The sequence below is a fragment of the Amblyraja radiata genome, chromosome X, assembly GCF_010909765.2.
Source record: "Amblyraja radiata isolate CabotCenter1 chromosome X, sAmbRad1.1.pri, whole genome shotgun sequence".
In the NCBI taxonomy this organism is placed as follows: domain Eukaryota; kingdom Metazoa; phylum Chordata; class Chondrichthyes; order Rajiformes; family Rajidae; genus Amblyraja; species Amblyraja radiata.
The window spans coordinates 4,627,632-4,641,227 of record NC_045999.1 but is presented as its reverse complement, the minus strand read 5'-3'; the positions used below and the strand labels follow the sequence as shown (position 1 = coordinate 4,641,227).

Here is a 13,596-nt window from a genome sequence, read left to right as displayed (position 1 = left end):
GAAACGTCACCCATTCCTTCTCTCCAGAGATGCTGCCTGTCCCGCAGAGTTACTCCAGCATTTTACGTCTATCTTCGGTTTACACCAGCATCTGCAGTTCCTTCCTACACCGGATTTCTAGGTGGAAATTTGCAAGTAGATCAGTTTCTGGCTGTTCCCAAGTCCGGGAGAATCTGGATAAAAAACTGGACAGGAGGCTGACCCAGCAAAAAATGTCTTTGCTTTGTGGCAGACTTTGTCCTGGTGATGTGGGAGTGAAAGGGATAAATACAACTCAGCCTTGTGTCAAGGACAGCAGAGAGATAAAACGGGCTTTGATCGAAACAACTTTAAAAGGCGGCCGGGCGTATCTCTCCCAGTTTTGGATTGAGAGAGCAGCGATGTCGGAGCAGAGCAACCTCTCGGTAGTGGCACATGGGCCAGGGGATCTGCGAATGGTAACCGCCTCTTCCTTCTATGCTTTGTTCTGAACCTGTTGCCCACAGGATGTTCAACATTGCCTTTGGTCGATTGGGAAAAGCCGCATTGTTACATCGGCTCATAAACCCTTCAAGATAACGAAATGGATTCAACTTTGAATCTGTGCAGTTTGACACCTCCTCCAGCCTCACCTATTGTATCCGCCGTTCCAGGTATGGACTCCTAACTATTGGCGAGGCCAAGCGCAAACTCGGTAATCCTTTCGCTGAACACCTCCGCTCAGTCCGCCTAAACCTACCTGATCTCCCGGTTGCTCAACACTTTAACTTCCCCTCCCATTCCCACACTGACCTTTCTGTCCTGAGGCCTCCTCCACTGTCAGAGGGAGGCCCAGCACAAATTGGAGGAACTGCACCTCATATTTCGCTTGGACAGCTTACACCCCAGATGAACCTCAAGTACCGCTTGCTTTCCTTCTCTCTCCATTCCTCCCCCTTCCCAGTTCTCTGACCAGTCTAACTGTCCCCTGATTACATTTTATCTCTGTTTAGGAAGGAACTGCAGATGCTGGAAAATCGAAGGTACACAAAAGTGCTGGAGAAACTCAGCGGGTGCAGCAGCATCTATGGAGCGAAGGAAATAGGCAACGTTTCAGGCCAAAACCCTTCTTTAGACTCTGGGTCTGAAGGGTCTGAAGAAGGGTTTTGTCCCGAAACGTTGCCTATTTCCTTCGCTCCATAGATGCTGCTGCACCCGCTGAGTTTCTCCAGCATTTTTGTGTACCTTACATTTTATCTCTGTTTGCTTTGTTGTCAACTTCTCCAGCTAACAATGATTTATTCTACATTTTCCTTGATCTGCATCTCCTTTGATCCCTTACACTTCCTTATCTTTCTGACCCTCAGTCCGACGAAGGGTCTCAAGCCGAAACGTCACCCATTCCTTCTCTCCAGAGATGCTGCCTGTCCCGCTGAGTTACTCCAGCATTTTGTGTCTATCTTCAGTTTGCACCCTTGTTCCATTTCAAGGTTGTTCTGAATAAAGTGCTTGGTTATTGCGTAAATAAATAGGTGTAATGAAGGAGTAGCAAGGCAAACATGTACAGTACACTCCTGCTACTGTTGTATGGGCCTCATTACCAGCTACACCCATGGCATTCAGTCACTGCATGTTTGTGATGCTCGCGTTGGGTACAGCCTTTGGGGGGTGGGGGCGGAGAGTTTGGTGCAGAACTAACCTCAAGCAAGTCTGGGTGAAAGTGTCCAGTCACGGACATTTGGCTAGGAGTAGTTATTTGCAATGTATCTGAGCAGTCTGCCCAGGGGGGGTACAATGCAGCACACTTCGTGTAGGAAGGAACTGCAGATGCTGGTTTAAACCCAAACCAGACACAAAAATCCGAAGTCACTCAGAGGGACAGACAGCATTTCTGGAGAGAAGGAATGGGTGACGTTTCTGGTCGAGAGAAAGTAGACTGGATGGGCCGAATAGCCCAATTCTGTTCCTATAACCTATGAACATGATAGCACAGATATTTTCCATATAGTGTCTGGAATGTACTGCCTAAATACATTGTGGAGGAGATGCTCTCAAGTCTTGTAAGCAACATTCAGACATGCTTGAAGGACCTAGGCGTAAATGTCTAAAGACTCAATGCTGGTAAATGTGATTAGTATAGTTATAGATATAATGGATGGCATAGACATGATGGGCCAAAGGGTCTCTTTCTGTACTGTAAGGCCCCATGACTCTATTTATGATTCTCCCTCAGAAACCAGGGACTCACCGTCCGAACACATGCTCTTTGCTACTGCCGATGATATCATTCACCATCCCCCTCCTTGACATCCCTCGAACAACATACCACGAGACCACAACCAGAGAGTAGCCTCCTGGTATGAACTATTATCTACCTCATTGGTGACCCCCGGACTATCCTCGATCGGACTTTGCTGGCTTTACCTTGCACAAAACATTATTCCCTTGTCAAGGAAGATGCTGCCTCGCTCGCTGAGTTTCTCCAGCATTTTTGTCTACCTTCGATTTTTCCAGCATCTGCAGTTCTTTCTTAAACAAGTTGACTCAGTTGGCCAAACTCATTTGCCTGCATTAGGCCCACAGCCCTCTCAATCCTTCTCATCCATATATCTGTCCAAATATCTTTCAAAGTCATAAGTATAGCTGTTTCGTCTGTTTGTAGTTCGGTTGTTTGTTTGTTTGTCTTTTTGCACAAAGTCCGCGAGCATTGCCACTTTTCATTTCACTGCACATCTCGTATGTGTATGTGACAAATAAACTTGACTTGACTTTCCACTGGCAGCTCATTCCAGATATGGACTACCTTCTGAGTGAAAAAGCTGCTATTTAGGTTCTTGTTATATCTCTCCCCTCTCAGCTTAAAGGGCCTGCCCCACTTTGGCATCATTTGCGCGGGATCATTTACGCGTCACGACGCGCACGTGATGCGCGGTGACGTAGGCAGTCGCTCGCCGCGCCCCGGGATTTTGGGACGCACAAAATCTTTGCACGCCATCTGCGTGACGCGCAAATGACGCCCAAATGGGACAGGCCCTTAAGCCTTTGGCCTCCAGTTTTAGAATTCTCAACTGCGGGGGAAAAAACTTGTTGAGCAAGGTTGGTTTTAACAATAGATATTTGTAATACTCAACCAGTGTGGTTTGAGATGTGGTGAGAGATTACGTTGTCACACTATGTCAATTAGCACCTGTGTTATCTATTATGATCATATTAATAATGCCACCAGCAGTCTTTAGTGGTTCCATTTCACCTCGAGCTATTCTGGTATGTTGTCGCTTGATCTAATATTGCACGCCGCAGGGCTTCTTTCACTGCACGAGTCAAAGACTTCTGCGGAGAGGAAATGTTACACTGTGTTCTGCTGAAGGATGTTTGCATTGTAAGGTGGTGGGTCAGGAATAAGGTGCATTCCCATACTAGATTGGGAATTCTGCCAGAGGAGGTAGTTGAGGCTGAGTCTGCGAAGGGCGCCCAGCATCGCCAAGGACTGCTCTCACCCCAACCATGGACTGTTTACCCTCCTACCATCCGGGAGGCGCTACAGGTCTCTCCGTTGCCGGACCAGCAGGTCCAGGAACAGCTTCTTCCCTGCTGCTGTTACACTACTCAACAATGTACCTCGGTGATTGCCAATCACCCCCCCCCCCCCCCCGACACTCCTCCCACAGGAAAAACACTATGACTGTATGCATGTAAATAGATGTATTTATTGGAATCATATTCTATGTCGCTCTTCCAGGGAGATGCTAACTGCATTTCGTTGTCTCTGTACTGTACACGGACAATGACAATTAAAGTTGAATCTGAATCTGAATCTGACTCTGACTATCCCAACATTTAAGAAACAGTTAGACAGGTACATGGTTGGGACAGGGTTGGAGGGATATGGACCAAGCGCAGGCAGGTGGGACCAGTGTGGCTGGGACATGTTGGCTGGTGTGGACAAGTTGGGCCGAAGGGCCTGTTTCTACACGGTATCACTCTATGACTCTAGATTTTTATGGTGGTTTAAGGCACGGAAACATTCTGCGGGCCATCATGAGCAGCGGAATTGTCCTCAAACCCGTCAAATCTCCCGCACTCCAAACTAGGCATCAACACTTGTGCAGGAAGGAACTGCAGGTGCTGGTTTAAACTGAAGAGAGACACAAAAATGCTAGAGTACCTCAGTGGGTCAGACAGCATCTCTGGATAAAAGGATTAGATGAGGTTTCGGGTCTGAAGGAGGGTCTTGACCCGAAACATCACCTATTCCCTTTCTCCATAGATGCTGTCTGACCCGCTGAGTTACTCCAACTTTTTGTGTCCATCTTAGGCATCAACAATGGTCCATAGAGGAAGGCTGGGCCTGTACTCGCTGGAGTTTAGAAGGACGAGGGGAGGAACCTCATTGAAACTTAACGAACAGTGAAAGATAGAGTGAATGTGGAGAGGATGTTTCTACTAGTGAGAGAGTCTTCGACCAGGGGCCCTAGCCTCAGAATAAAAAGACGCACCTTTGGAAAGGAGATGAGGAGGAATTTCTTCAGTCAGTGGGTGGCGAATCTGTGGAATTCATTGCCACCGATGGCTGTGAAAGCCAAATCATTTTTAAGGAACAGATTGACAGATTCTTGATTAGTAAGGGTGTCCGGAGTTATGCGTCTACCTACCATTGCATCTACCTAGGATTGGAACCAGCATCTGCAGTTCCTTCCTACACACTCGGACTATCCTGGACCGGAAACTTTCCAGGCTCTATCTCGCCCTTGTCATTATTCCCTTATCGCTGTAAATGGGCCCGATTGTCATGGTTTGCACGCAAGAAAAGCTTTTCACTGTACCTCGGTCCAGCTGACAATCAACTAAGCTGTAAAGTTCAAATGGAATTGGGAAATATTACAAAATCACAAAAGGTCAAAAATAAATGGACCTCTCATTCTTGACAATCTTCACATCAAATAAAAGTGCTGCACCTTCACTTTAAGGAATAGTCTAAACATTTGTTTTAGTTTACGCAATTCTCATGTTTGCTTAAAAAAAAAATGTGATGGCAAACCTCACCTCTCTTCAAACAATGAATTGGACAACTTGATCCAGAATGTGGGTTTGAAGTAAAGTACTGAGGCACGGGGTGACACTGTGTGAAACAGCTGACGAGGATGAGGTTAGACAAGGGTTCAATTGCCCTTCGAGATAAAGGTTATCATTTTCTTTTACAATGACGTGATATTAAAAATAATTCGGGTTAGTTCATTGTCCTATCTGGGACACATGACAATACACTCTCTTGAAGTGTACCGAGGTACAGTGAAAAGCTTTTGTTGCGTGCTATCCAGTCAGCAGAACGACAACACATGATTACAATCAAACTATTTTTAGTGCATAGAGGCATGATGAGGGGATAATTTTCAGTGCAAGGTAAAGCCAGCAAAGTCCAAACAAGGATAGTCCGAGGGTCACCAATGAGGTAATAATAATAATAATAATAATGGATGGGATTTATATAGCGCCTTTCTAATACTCAAGGCGCTTTACATCGCATTATTCATTCACTCCTCAGTCACACTCGGTGGTGGTAAGCTACTTCTGTAGCCACAGCTGCCCTGGGGCAGACTGACGGAAGCGTGGCTGCCAATCTGCGCCTACAGCCCCTCCGACCACCACCAATCACTCACACACATTCACACACATTCACACACAGGCAAAGGTGGGTGAAGTGTCTTGCCCATGGACACAACGACAGTATGCACTCCAAGCGGGATTCGAACCGGCTACCTTCCGGTTGCCAGCCGAACACTTAGTCCATTGCGCCATCTGTCGTCCCAAGAGGTAGATAGTAGTTCAGCGCTGCTCTCTGGTTGTGGTAGGATGGTTCAGTTGCCTGATAACAGCTGGGAAGAAACTGTCCCTGAATCTGGAGGTGTGTGTTTTCACACTTCTATACCTTTTGCCTGATGGGAGAGGGGAGAAGAGGGAGTGGCCAGGGTGCGACATGTCCTTGATTATGCTGCTGACCTTGTCGAGATAGCGTAAGGTATAGATGGAGTTGATAAAAGAGAGTTTGGTTTGTGCCGATGGTCTGGGCTGCGTCCACAATTCGCTGCAATTTCTCGTGGTCTTGGATGGAGCTGGTTCCCAAACCAAGCTGTGATGTATCGTGATTCAACAGAATGTAGTTGAGGCCAGTTCATTGGCTATATTTAAGAGGGAGTTAGATGTGGCTCTTGTGGCTAAAGGGATCAGGGGGTATGGAGAGAAGGCAGGTACAGGATACTGAGTTGGATGATCAGCCATGATCGTATTGAATGGCGGTTCAGGCATCGCCTGCCGGGGGCTTTGACTCTGACATCGGGAGGAGAACGAGGAGAGCAGGGGAGAGATAAGACTTTGCCTTCCATCACAGTGAGGCGGAGATTCACTGTGATGGATGTTCGTGTAAATTGTGTTGTGTCTTGGTTCTTCTCCTTGTTTGTATGGCTGCAGAAACCAAATTTCGTTTGAACCTCTGGGTTCAAATGACAACAAATAAATTGTATTGTATTGTATTGTATTGAATGGCCTACTCCTGCACCTATTTTCAATGTTTCTATGTGATCAAATGCTTTCTGTGGTGCATCTGTAGACGTCGGTGAGAGGTGTAGGGGACATGCCGAACTTCCTAAGCCTTCTAAGGAAGTAGAGGCGTCAGTGTGCTTTCTAGTCAGTTGCTTCAATATGGCTGGTCCAGGAGAAGTTGTTAGTGCAATATGGGTGGTCCAAGTTTATTGGGCAACTTTTAGTCTTATTAGTGCATAGGACATGAAGTTAACTGGCAAGCCCAGTATTTAAAGTCCATCCCCAATACTGACCTGTAGTGAATGTGTTTCCGTGTCAGTGTAACTCCAATCACGCTAATGGGGCTGAAGTCACATAAAGACTAGCTTAATAATAATAATAATAATAATAAATTTTATTTATGGGCGCCTTTCAAGAGTCTCAAGGACACCTTACAAAAATTGAGCATGTAGAGGAAAAACATGTAAGGGGAATGAAATAAATAGTAGAGACTTGGATAAGTTAGTCTTCGATAAAGGCCATTTCTAAAGCAGCAATCAGGTCTTCCTATGGCACCGTTGCCCAGTTTGTTGTTTGATAACAGATTTGCTTACCACTGGCAAATGAGATGTCAACGGGCGCAGCAGTAGAGTTGCTGCCGCTAGCCCCTGTCCCACTTAGGAAACCTGAACGGAAACCTCTGGAGACTTTGCGCCCCACCCAAGGTTTCCGTGCGGTTCCCGGAGGTTGCAGGTGGTTGCCGGAGGTTGCAGGTAGTGGAAGCAGGTTGGGAGACTGACAAAAACCTCCGGGAACCGCACGGAAACCTTGGGTGGGGCGCAAAGTCTCCAGAGGTTTCCGTTCAGGTTTCCTAAGTGGGGCAGGGGCATAACAGTGCTTGCAGCGCCTGAGACCTGGGTTCGATCCCGACTACGGCTGCTGTCTGTACTGAGTTTGTACGTTCTCCCCGTGACTACTTGGGTTTTCTCCGAGATCTTCAGTGCCTTCCACACTCCAAAGATGTGTAGGTTTGTAGAATTGGTATAAATGTAAAATTGACCCTAGTGTGTGTAGGCTTGTGTTCTAATTCTGCTGGCATCACTGGTCGGTGTGGACTCGGTGGGCCAAAGGGGCTGTTTCCGCACTGTATCTCTAAACTACGCTAAAACTAAACTCACATTTCCAAATTAACAATCTACATTTCTGGATACTTTGCATGTAACTTACCATCAAGGGTATAAACAATTTATTCTACTTGGGAAATCTATTATCATACTTGTTCAATAAATATTGGGGGGTTTGATAATGTCCTTCCTCAGATTTGGAGACCAAAACTGTACGCAATACTTGTACAGGGTCTTGGTGAGACCACACCTGGAGTATTGCGTACAGTTTTGGTCTCCAAATCTGAGGAAGGACATTATTGCCATAGAGGGAGTGCAGAGAAGGTTCACCAGACTGATTCCTGGGATGTCAGGACTGTCTTATGAAGAAAGACTGGATAGACTTGGTTTATACTCTCTAGAATTTAGGAGATTGAGAGGGGATCTTATAGAAACTTACAAAATTCTTAAGGGGTTGGACAGGCTAGATGCAGGAAGATTGCTCCCGATGTTGGGGAAGTCCAGGACAAGGGGTCACAGCTTAAGGATAAGGGGGAAATCCTTTAAAACCGAGATGAGAAGAACTTTTTTCACACAGAGAGTGGTGAATCTCTGGAACTCCCTGCCACAGAGGGTAGTCGAGGCCAGTTCATTGGCTATATTTAAGAGGGAGTTAGATGTGGCCCTTGTGGCTAAGGGGATCAGAGGGTATGGAGAGAAGGCAGGTACGGGATACTGAGTTGGATGATCAGCCATGATCATATTGAATGGCGGTGCAGGCTCGAAGGGCCGAATGGCCTACTCCTGCACCTAATTTCTATGTCTATGTTTCTATGTTTTTCCATCGATCCTATCAGTACTTAATATTTTAGAACTTCAATCAAGTGCTAATATTTTTTTAATATAAAGGGACATTTTCCATCAAGCCTTGTGAAAGTTGGTCAGTCTTGGAGGACCAATTCCTCATGTATCGATGCATGAATCTGGAGTAACTCAGCGGGTCAGACAGCATCTCTGGATGAAAAGAATAGATGACATTTCAGGTTGAGACCCTTCTTCAGAGGTCGTTTAATCTGAATATAATGATTTTCATCCCAATTGTATAGAATCAGACCTTTCTCAAGTTCCTACCCATCTTCTCTTCACAGGAAAGGCTTCCAATCCCTGAGCCAGGCCCCAATGGTAAGTCTTTCTATGTTCCTTGTTTGGCGGTCTCCTAAATTTGACTTTGCATTCACGGTACTGAATTTGTTCTAAATTGTAAACTCAGGAGAGCTCGGTCGGTATTTGATGGAGTTGACCAATTTTTTTTAACTGTAATTCACTTCTCAGTGGATTGTCACCTTGTCGTGATTGGAGAAGCTTGTGTGGTCCTGAGATCCTGAGAGCGATGCCGTCTGGAGCTATGCTCCTGGTAGGGCCATCCATGGTGGTAACTTTGAGGGGAAGGTCTCTGACTAAGAGCAATCCAATCGGAACAGGCGGAAACATAGAAACATAGAAAATAGGTGCAGGAGTAGGCCATTCGGCCCTTCGAGCCTGCACCGCCATTCAATATGATCATGGCTGATCATCCAACTCAGTATCCTGTACCTGCCTTCTCTCCATACCCCCTGATCCCTTTAGCCACAAGGGCCACATCTAACTCCCTCTTAAATATAGCCAATGAACTGGCCTCAACTACCTTCTGTGGCAGAGAATTCCAGAGATTCACCACTCTCTGTGTGAAAAATGTTTTCCTCATCTCGGTCCCAAAAGATTTTTCCCTTATCCTTAAACTGTGATCCCTTCTTCTGGACTTCCCCAACATCGGGAACTATCTTCCTGCATCTAGCCTGTCCAAACCCTTAAGAATTTTGTAAGTTTCTATAAGATCCCCCCCCAATCTTCTAAATTCTAGCAAGTAGACGATGTCTGACCTTAGTGGAGCGTCACAACGGCTGGGAAGGCGGATGAAGGCTGCAGCAGAAAAGGGTCTCCGGTCGTCTTGGACTCCATGCCACTGGATCCTGACCCAGATCTGTCAAGGACCGTGGGGTGGCTGTCTGTGTCTGTGCACCAGTCTCCCCACGTTAAACAAAGTCACGCACAGGCGTCCTCCAACCCTGGAGACACCCATGGTCAACCATGACCAAGGAGTGCCTAAGACTCCTGCAATATATATCCCTTCTAAGGTAATGTTAATTAAAAATTGCAATTTAAATTCCTCTGTGCACAGTTTTGGCCACCCGATTACAGAAAAATGGAAGCTTTGGATATTTTTAAGGCAGAGATAGATAGATTCTTGATAAGTACGGATATCAAGGAATACGTGGAGAATTGAGTGATTGAATCAGTGCCTACAGTATCTACCTAGACATCTAGTTCATAGTCTGTACATGGTCCTAAAAAGCCACAGGCCATTGGTGAGCATGATTGGCGTACAGCTTCCAGCCTGTTCTTGCCTAATTATGCGACTTGCTACGTAATAAAGAAATATTCTTCCTGGTGGCACGGTGGCGCAGCGGTAGAGTTGCTACATTACAGCGCCAGAGATCCGGGTTCGATCCTGACTATTCTGACCGTTTCTACTTTCTCCCTGCGTGGGCTTTCTCCGGGATCTCCGGTTTCCTCCCACACTCCAAAGACGTACAGGTTTGTAGGCTAATTGGCTTGGTGTAAATGTAAATTGTCCCCAGTGTGTGTGTGGGATAGCGTTAGTGAGCGGGTATGGCTGGTTGGCGAGGATCTGGTGGGCTGAAGGGCCTGTTTCCGCGCTGTATCTCTAAACTAAACTAAAGTCCTTGCTGTGTTTCCAGAGGTCCAGTTGCAGATGAATTCTGTCGGGATCTGCGGGTCTGATGTGCATTACTGGCAACATGGAAGACTGGGAAGTTTCCTCATGCAGAAACCAATGGTTCTGGGTCATGAGGGTTCGGGCACGGTGACCAAAGTGGGATTGGAAGTGAAGCACCTCCAAGTAGGTGAGAGACATTCCAAATCCAAATCATTTCAACGTCTTCTTGTTGACTCTCATTGTCTCTAACTCGTTATCACCAAAGATCCTACAGCGAGCAAGATGGTCCACTCGACCAAAAAGACGTAGTACGGTCATGGGCAGATTCATGGGTAATGTTCGGCCCCATTTCCGTAACCGGCTTCCGTCTCCGCGCCAAAGATCCCGCCATAGCGGAGCAAAGATACTAGTGCGGAGACGGAAGCCGGTTACGGAAACATCCTCGTAAAAATAAACGTTATTTGGGAAAAATCTTCTCATTTTCAGAATTATAATTTATTAACACAAACTGTTCCCCCGCAACGTTGATCACACTGCGGGTCGGGTCGGTCGGGTCGGGTTACTGAAATGGATGAAAAAAAGGCCCACGTTCCGCTCCGTTGCGTACTACACGTCAGCCCATTGCATTTAGCAGGAGTGGTCTATCTTGCTCCGCTATAGGATCTTTGGTTTACACCTAGCCCACAGCCCCCTATCAGTCTGAAGAAGGGTTTCGGCCCGAAACGTCACCTATTTCCTTCGCTCCATAGATGCTGCTGCACCCGCTGAGTTTCTCCAGCATTTTTGTGTACCCACAGCTAACAATGTCCTGTTACCTTTATCATTGTTCCTCTTTTGCATATCTTTCATTCATTTGGACTATATCTCTCTACATCACCATCTATATCTTGTCTCCCTTTCCCGTGACTCTCAGTCTGAAAAAGGGTCTCGACCCGAAATGTCTCCTATTCCTTTTCTCCAGAGATGCTGTCTGACCCGCTGAGTTATTCCAGCTTTTTGTGTGTCTATCTTCTCTTCATAGAAACATAGAAACATAGAAATTAGGTGCAGGAGTAGGCCATTCGGCCCTTCGAGCCCTTCAAAGTTATATGTGTTCAGGGGACCGACATGCCCGTGCACTACTTTGCTCTCAACCCTATAGTAATAGTACAAGCTCACATGCAGGACTGAATGATTGTCACAACCCCCACACCCTCCTCCCCACCCAGATCCTTTCAATTAACCATCTAGATCTTAATCTTGTCCGAGAAATGGTTCTTCCTCAATCTATTATCCTTTCAAAGGAGTGTTTGATGTTTTAACAATTATCATTCAAAGGCTGACTTGACGGGGAGATCTATGGGGTTATCAGCATTTTGAAATGATGATGAATGGGTTTCACTCCAGTAATTAACATTTCCAAAAGGTGAACCCAGACCTGTGTTTTTTCTCTGTGAATTTGCGGCAGCCACGGGTCAGGTGATCATAGAAGGAAGCAGACAGTTAATTTAACCTGTTCTTAAACTTCCCCAATACACCCTTTGTTCCTAACAAAGCATTTATTTTATGTAATTGTTGATTTATTATGTGTTGTAAATGTTCTTGGAGACTTTGTTATCAGGCGTCTGAATTTCCCTGAGGCTTTCATTCAGGGTAGTTAGAGTACTGGCCGATTCACATCCACCCCATTGTGGACATTGGAGATTGTCCATAGAAACATATTGAATGGCGGTGCAGGCTCGAAGGGCCGAATGGCCTACTCCTGCACCTATATTCTATGTTTCTAGAATATAGGTGCTGGAGTAGGCCATTCGGCCCTTCGAGCCTGCACCGCCATTCAATATGATCATGGCTGATCATCCAACTCAGTATCCCATCCCTGCCTTCTCTCCATGCCCCCTGATCCCTTTAGCCACAAGGGCCACATCTAACTCCCTCTTAAATATAGCCAATGAACTGTGGCCTCAACTACCTTCTGTGGCAGAGAGTTCCAGAGATTCACCACTCTCTGTGTGAAATATGTTTTTCTCATCTCGGTCCCAAAGGATTTCCCCTCTATCCTTAAGCTGTGACCCCTTGTCCTGGACTTCCCCAACATCGGGAATAATCTTCCTGCATCTAGCCTGTCCAACCCCTTAAGAATTTTGTAAGTTTCTATAAGATCCCCCCTCAATCTCCTAAATTCTAGCGAGTACAAGCCGAGTCTATCCAGTCTTTCTTCATATGAAAGTCCTGACATCCCAGGAATCAGTCTGGTGAACCTTCTCTGTACTCCCTCTATGGCAATAATGTCCTTCCTCAGATTTGGAGACCAAAACTGTACGCAATACTCCAGGTGTGGTCTCACCAAGACCCTGTACAGCTGCAGTAGAACCTCCCTGCTCTTATACTCAAATCCTTTTGCTATGAATGCTAACATAACATTCGTCCATGGAGGTGATATGGCGCTGTGAGGCAGAAACCGCTCCGCCCCATGTTTCGTTAAGAACTGTAACGTTATTCCCTTTCTTTCAGGAGATAGAGTTGCCATTGAACCGGCTTACCCACTGAACAATGATGAGTTCTGCAAGTCTGGACGTTACAATCTTTCTCCAGCCATGTTCTGCTCCGCCACCCCACCTCATCATGGGCAGTTGTCCCAGTTCTATGTCCACAGTGCAAACTACTGCTTCAAGTGAGTAGTATGGGTGATGGTAGACGTCTGCTATCTGCTGGGAGCTTCCTTCATCTGGGGTGCTCCTAAAGCAGATTTCAACCGGACAATAATCTTAGAACTAGTTTGGGTTTTTTTTTAGAGACACAGCTTGGAGATCGATACACCCCTCGGCCCACTGAGTCTACACCGACCATCGATCACCATTCACACCCGTTCTATGTTATCCCACTTTCTCATTCACTTCCTACACTCGAGGGGGGATTTTACAGAGACCTACCGACCAACAAACCTGTACTTTTTTCGGGACATGGGAGGAAACCGGAGCAGCCGGTGGGGAGAACATGCAAAGGGGAGAACGTCACCCAAGGGGAAAACATGCAAAGTCCACACGTTCAGCTCCCAAGGTTAGGATCGAACTCGGATCTGTGGCGCTGTGAGAAAGCACACCAGTTGTTGTCGCCCTGGTGACAGCACACTAGGTAGCTAATAACCTCTCCTGCTGTGGCCATCTTGTCACTTCCGAGGCGCCATGGCGTAGAATTGGCAGCGGTAGAGTTGCTGCCTCACTTCGCCAGAGACCCGGGTTCGATCGCGACCCTGTACGGAGT

At 46.5% G+C, this 13,596-nt stretch overlaps 1 protein-coding gene across 1 annotated transcript in view; it reads left to right on the top strand.

The window, feature by feature from the left end:
- The first annotated feature begins 212 nt into the window (after positions 1-212).
- The window catches only part of LOC116968173 (sorbitol dehydrogenase-like), a 33,157-nt gene continuing 19,773 nt past the window's right edge, over positions 213-13,596 (top strand). The window contains exons 1-4 of the mRNA XM_033014816.1: positions 213-437; positions 8,726-8,759; positions 10,376-10,540; positions 12,847-13,006. Of these exons, the coding sequence (XP_032870707.1) occupies positions 213-437; positions 8,726-8,759; positions 10,376-10,540; positions 12,847-13,006 (584 nt within the window). The remainder of the gene's footprint in view (positions 438-8,725; positions 8,760-10,375; positions 10,541-12,846; positions 13,007-13,596) is intronic.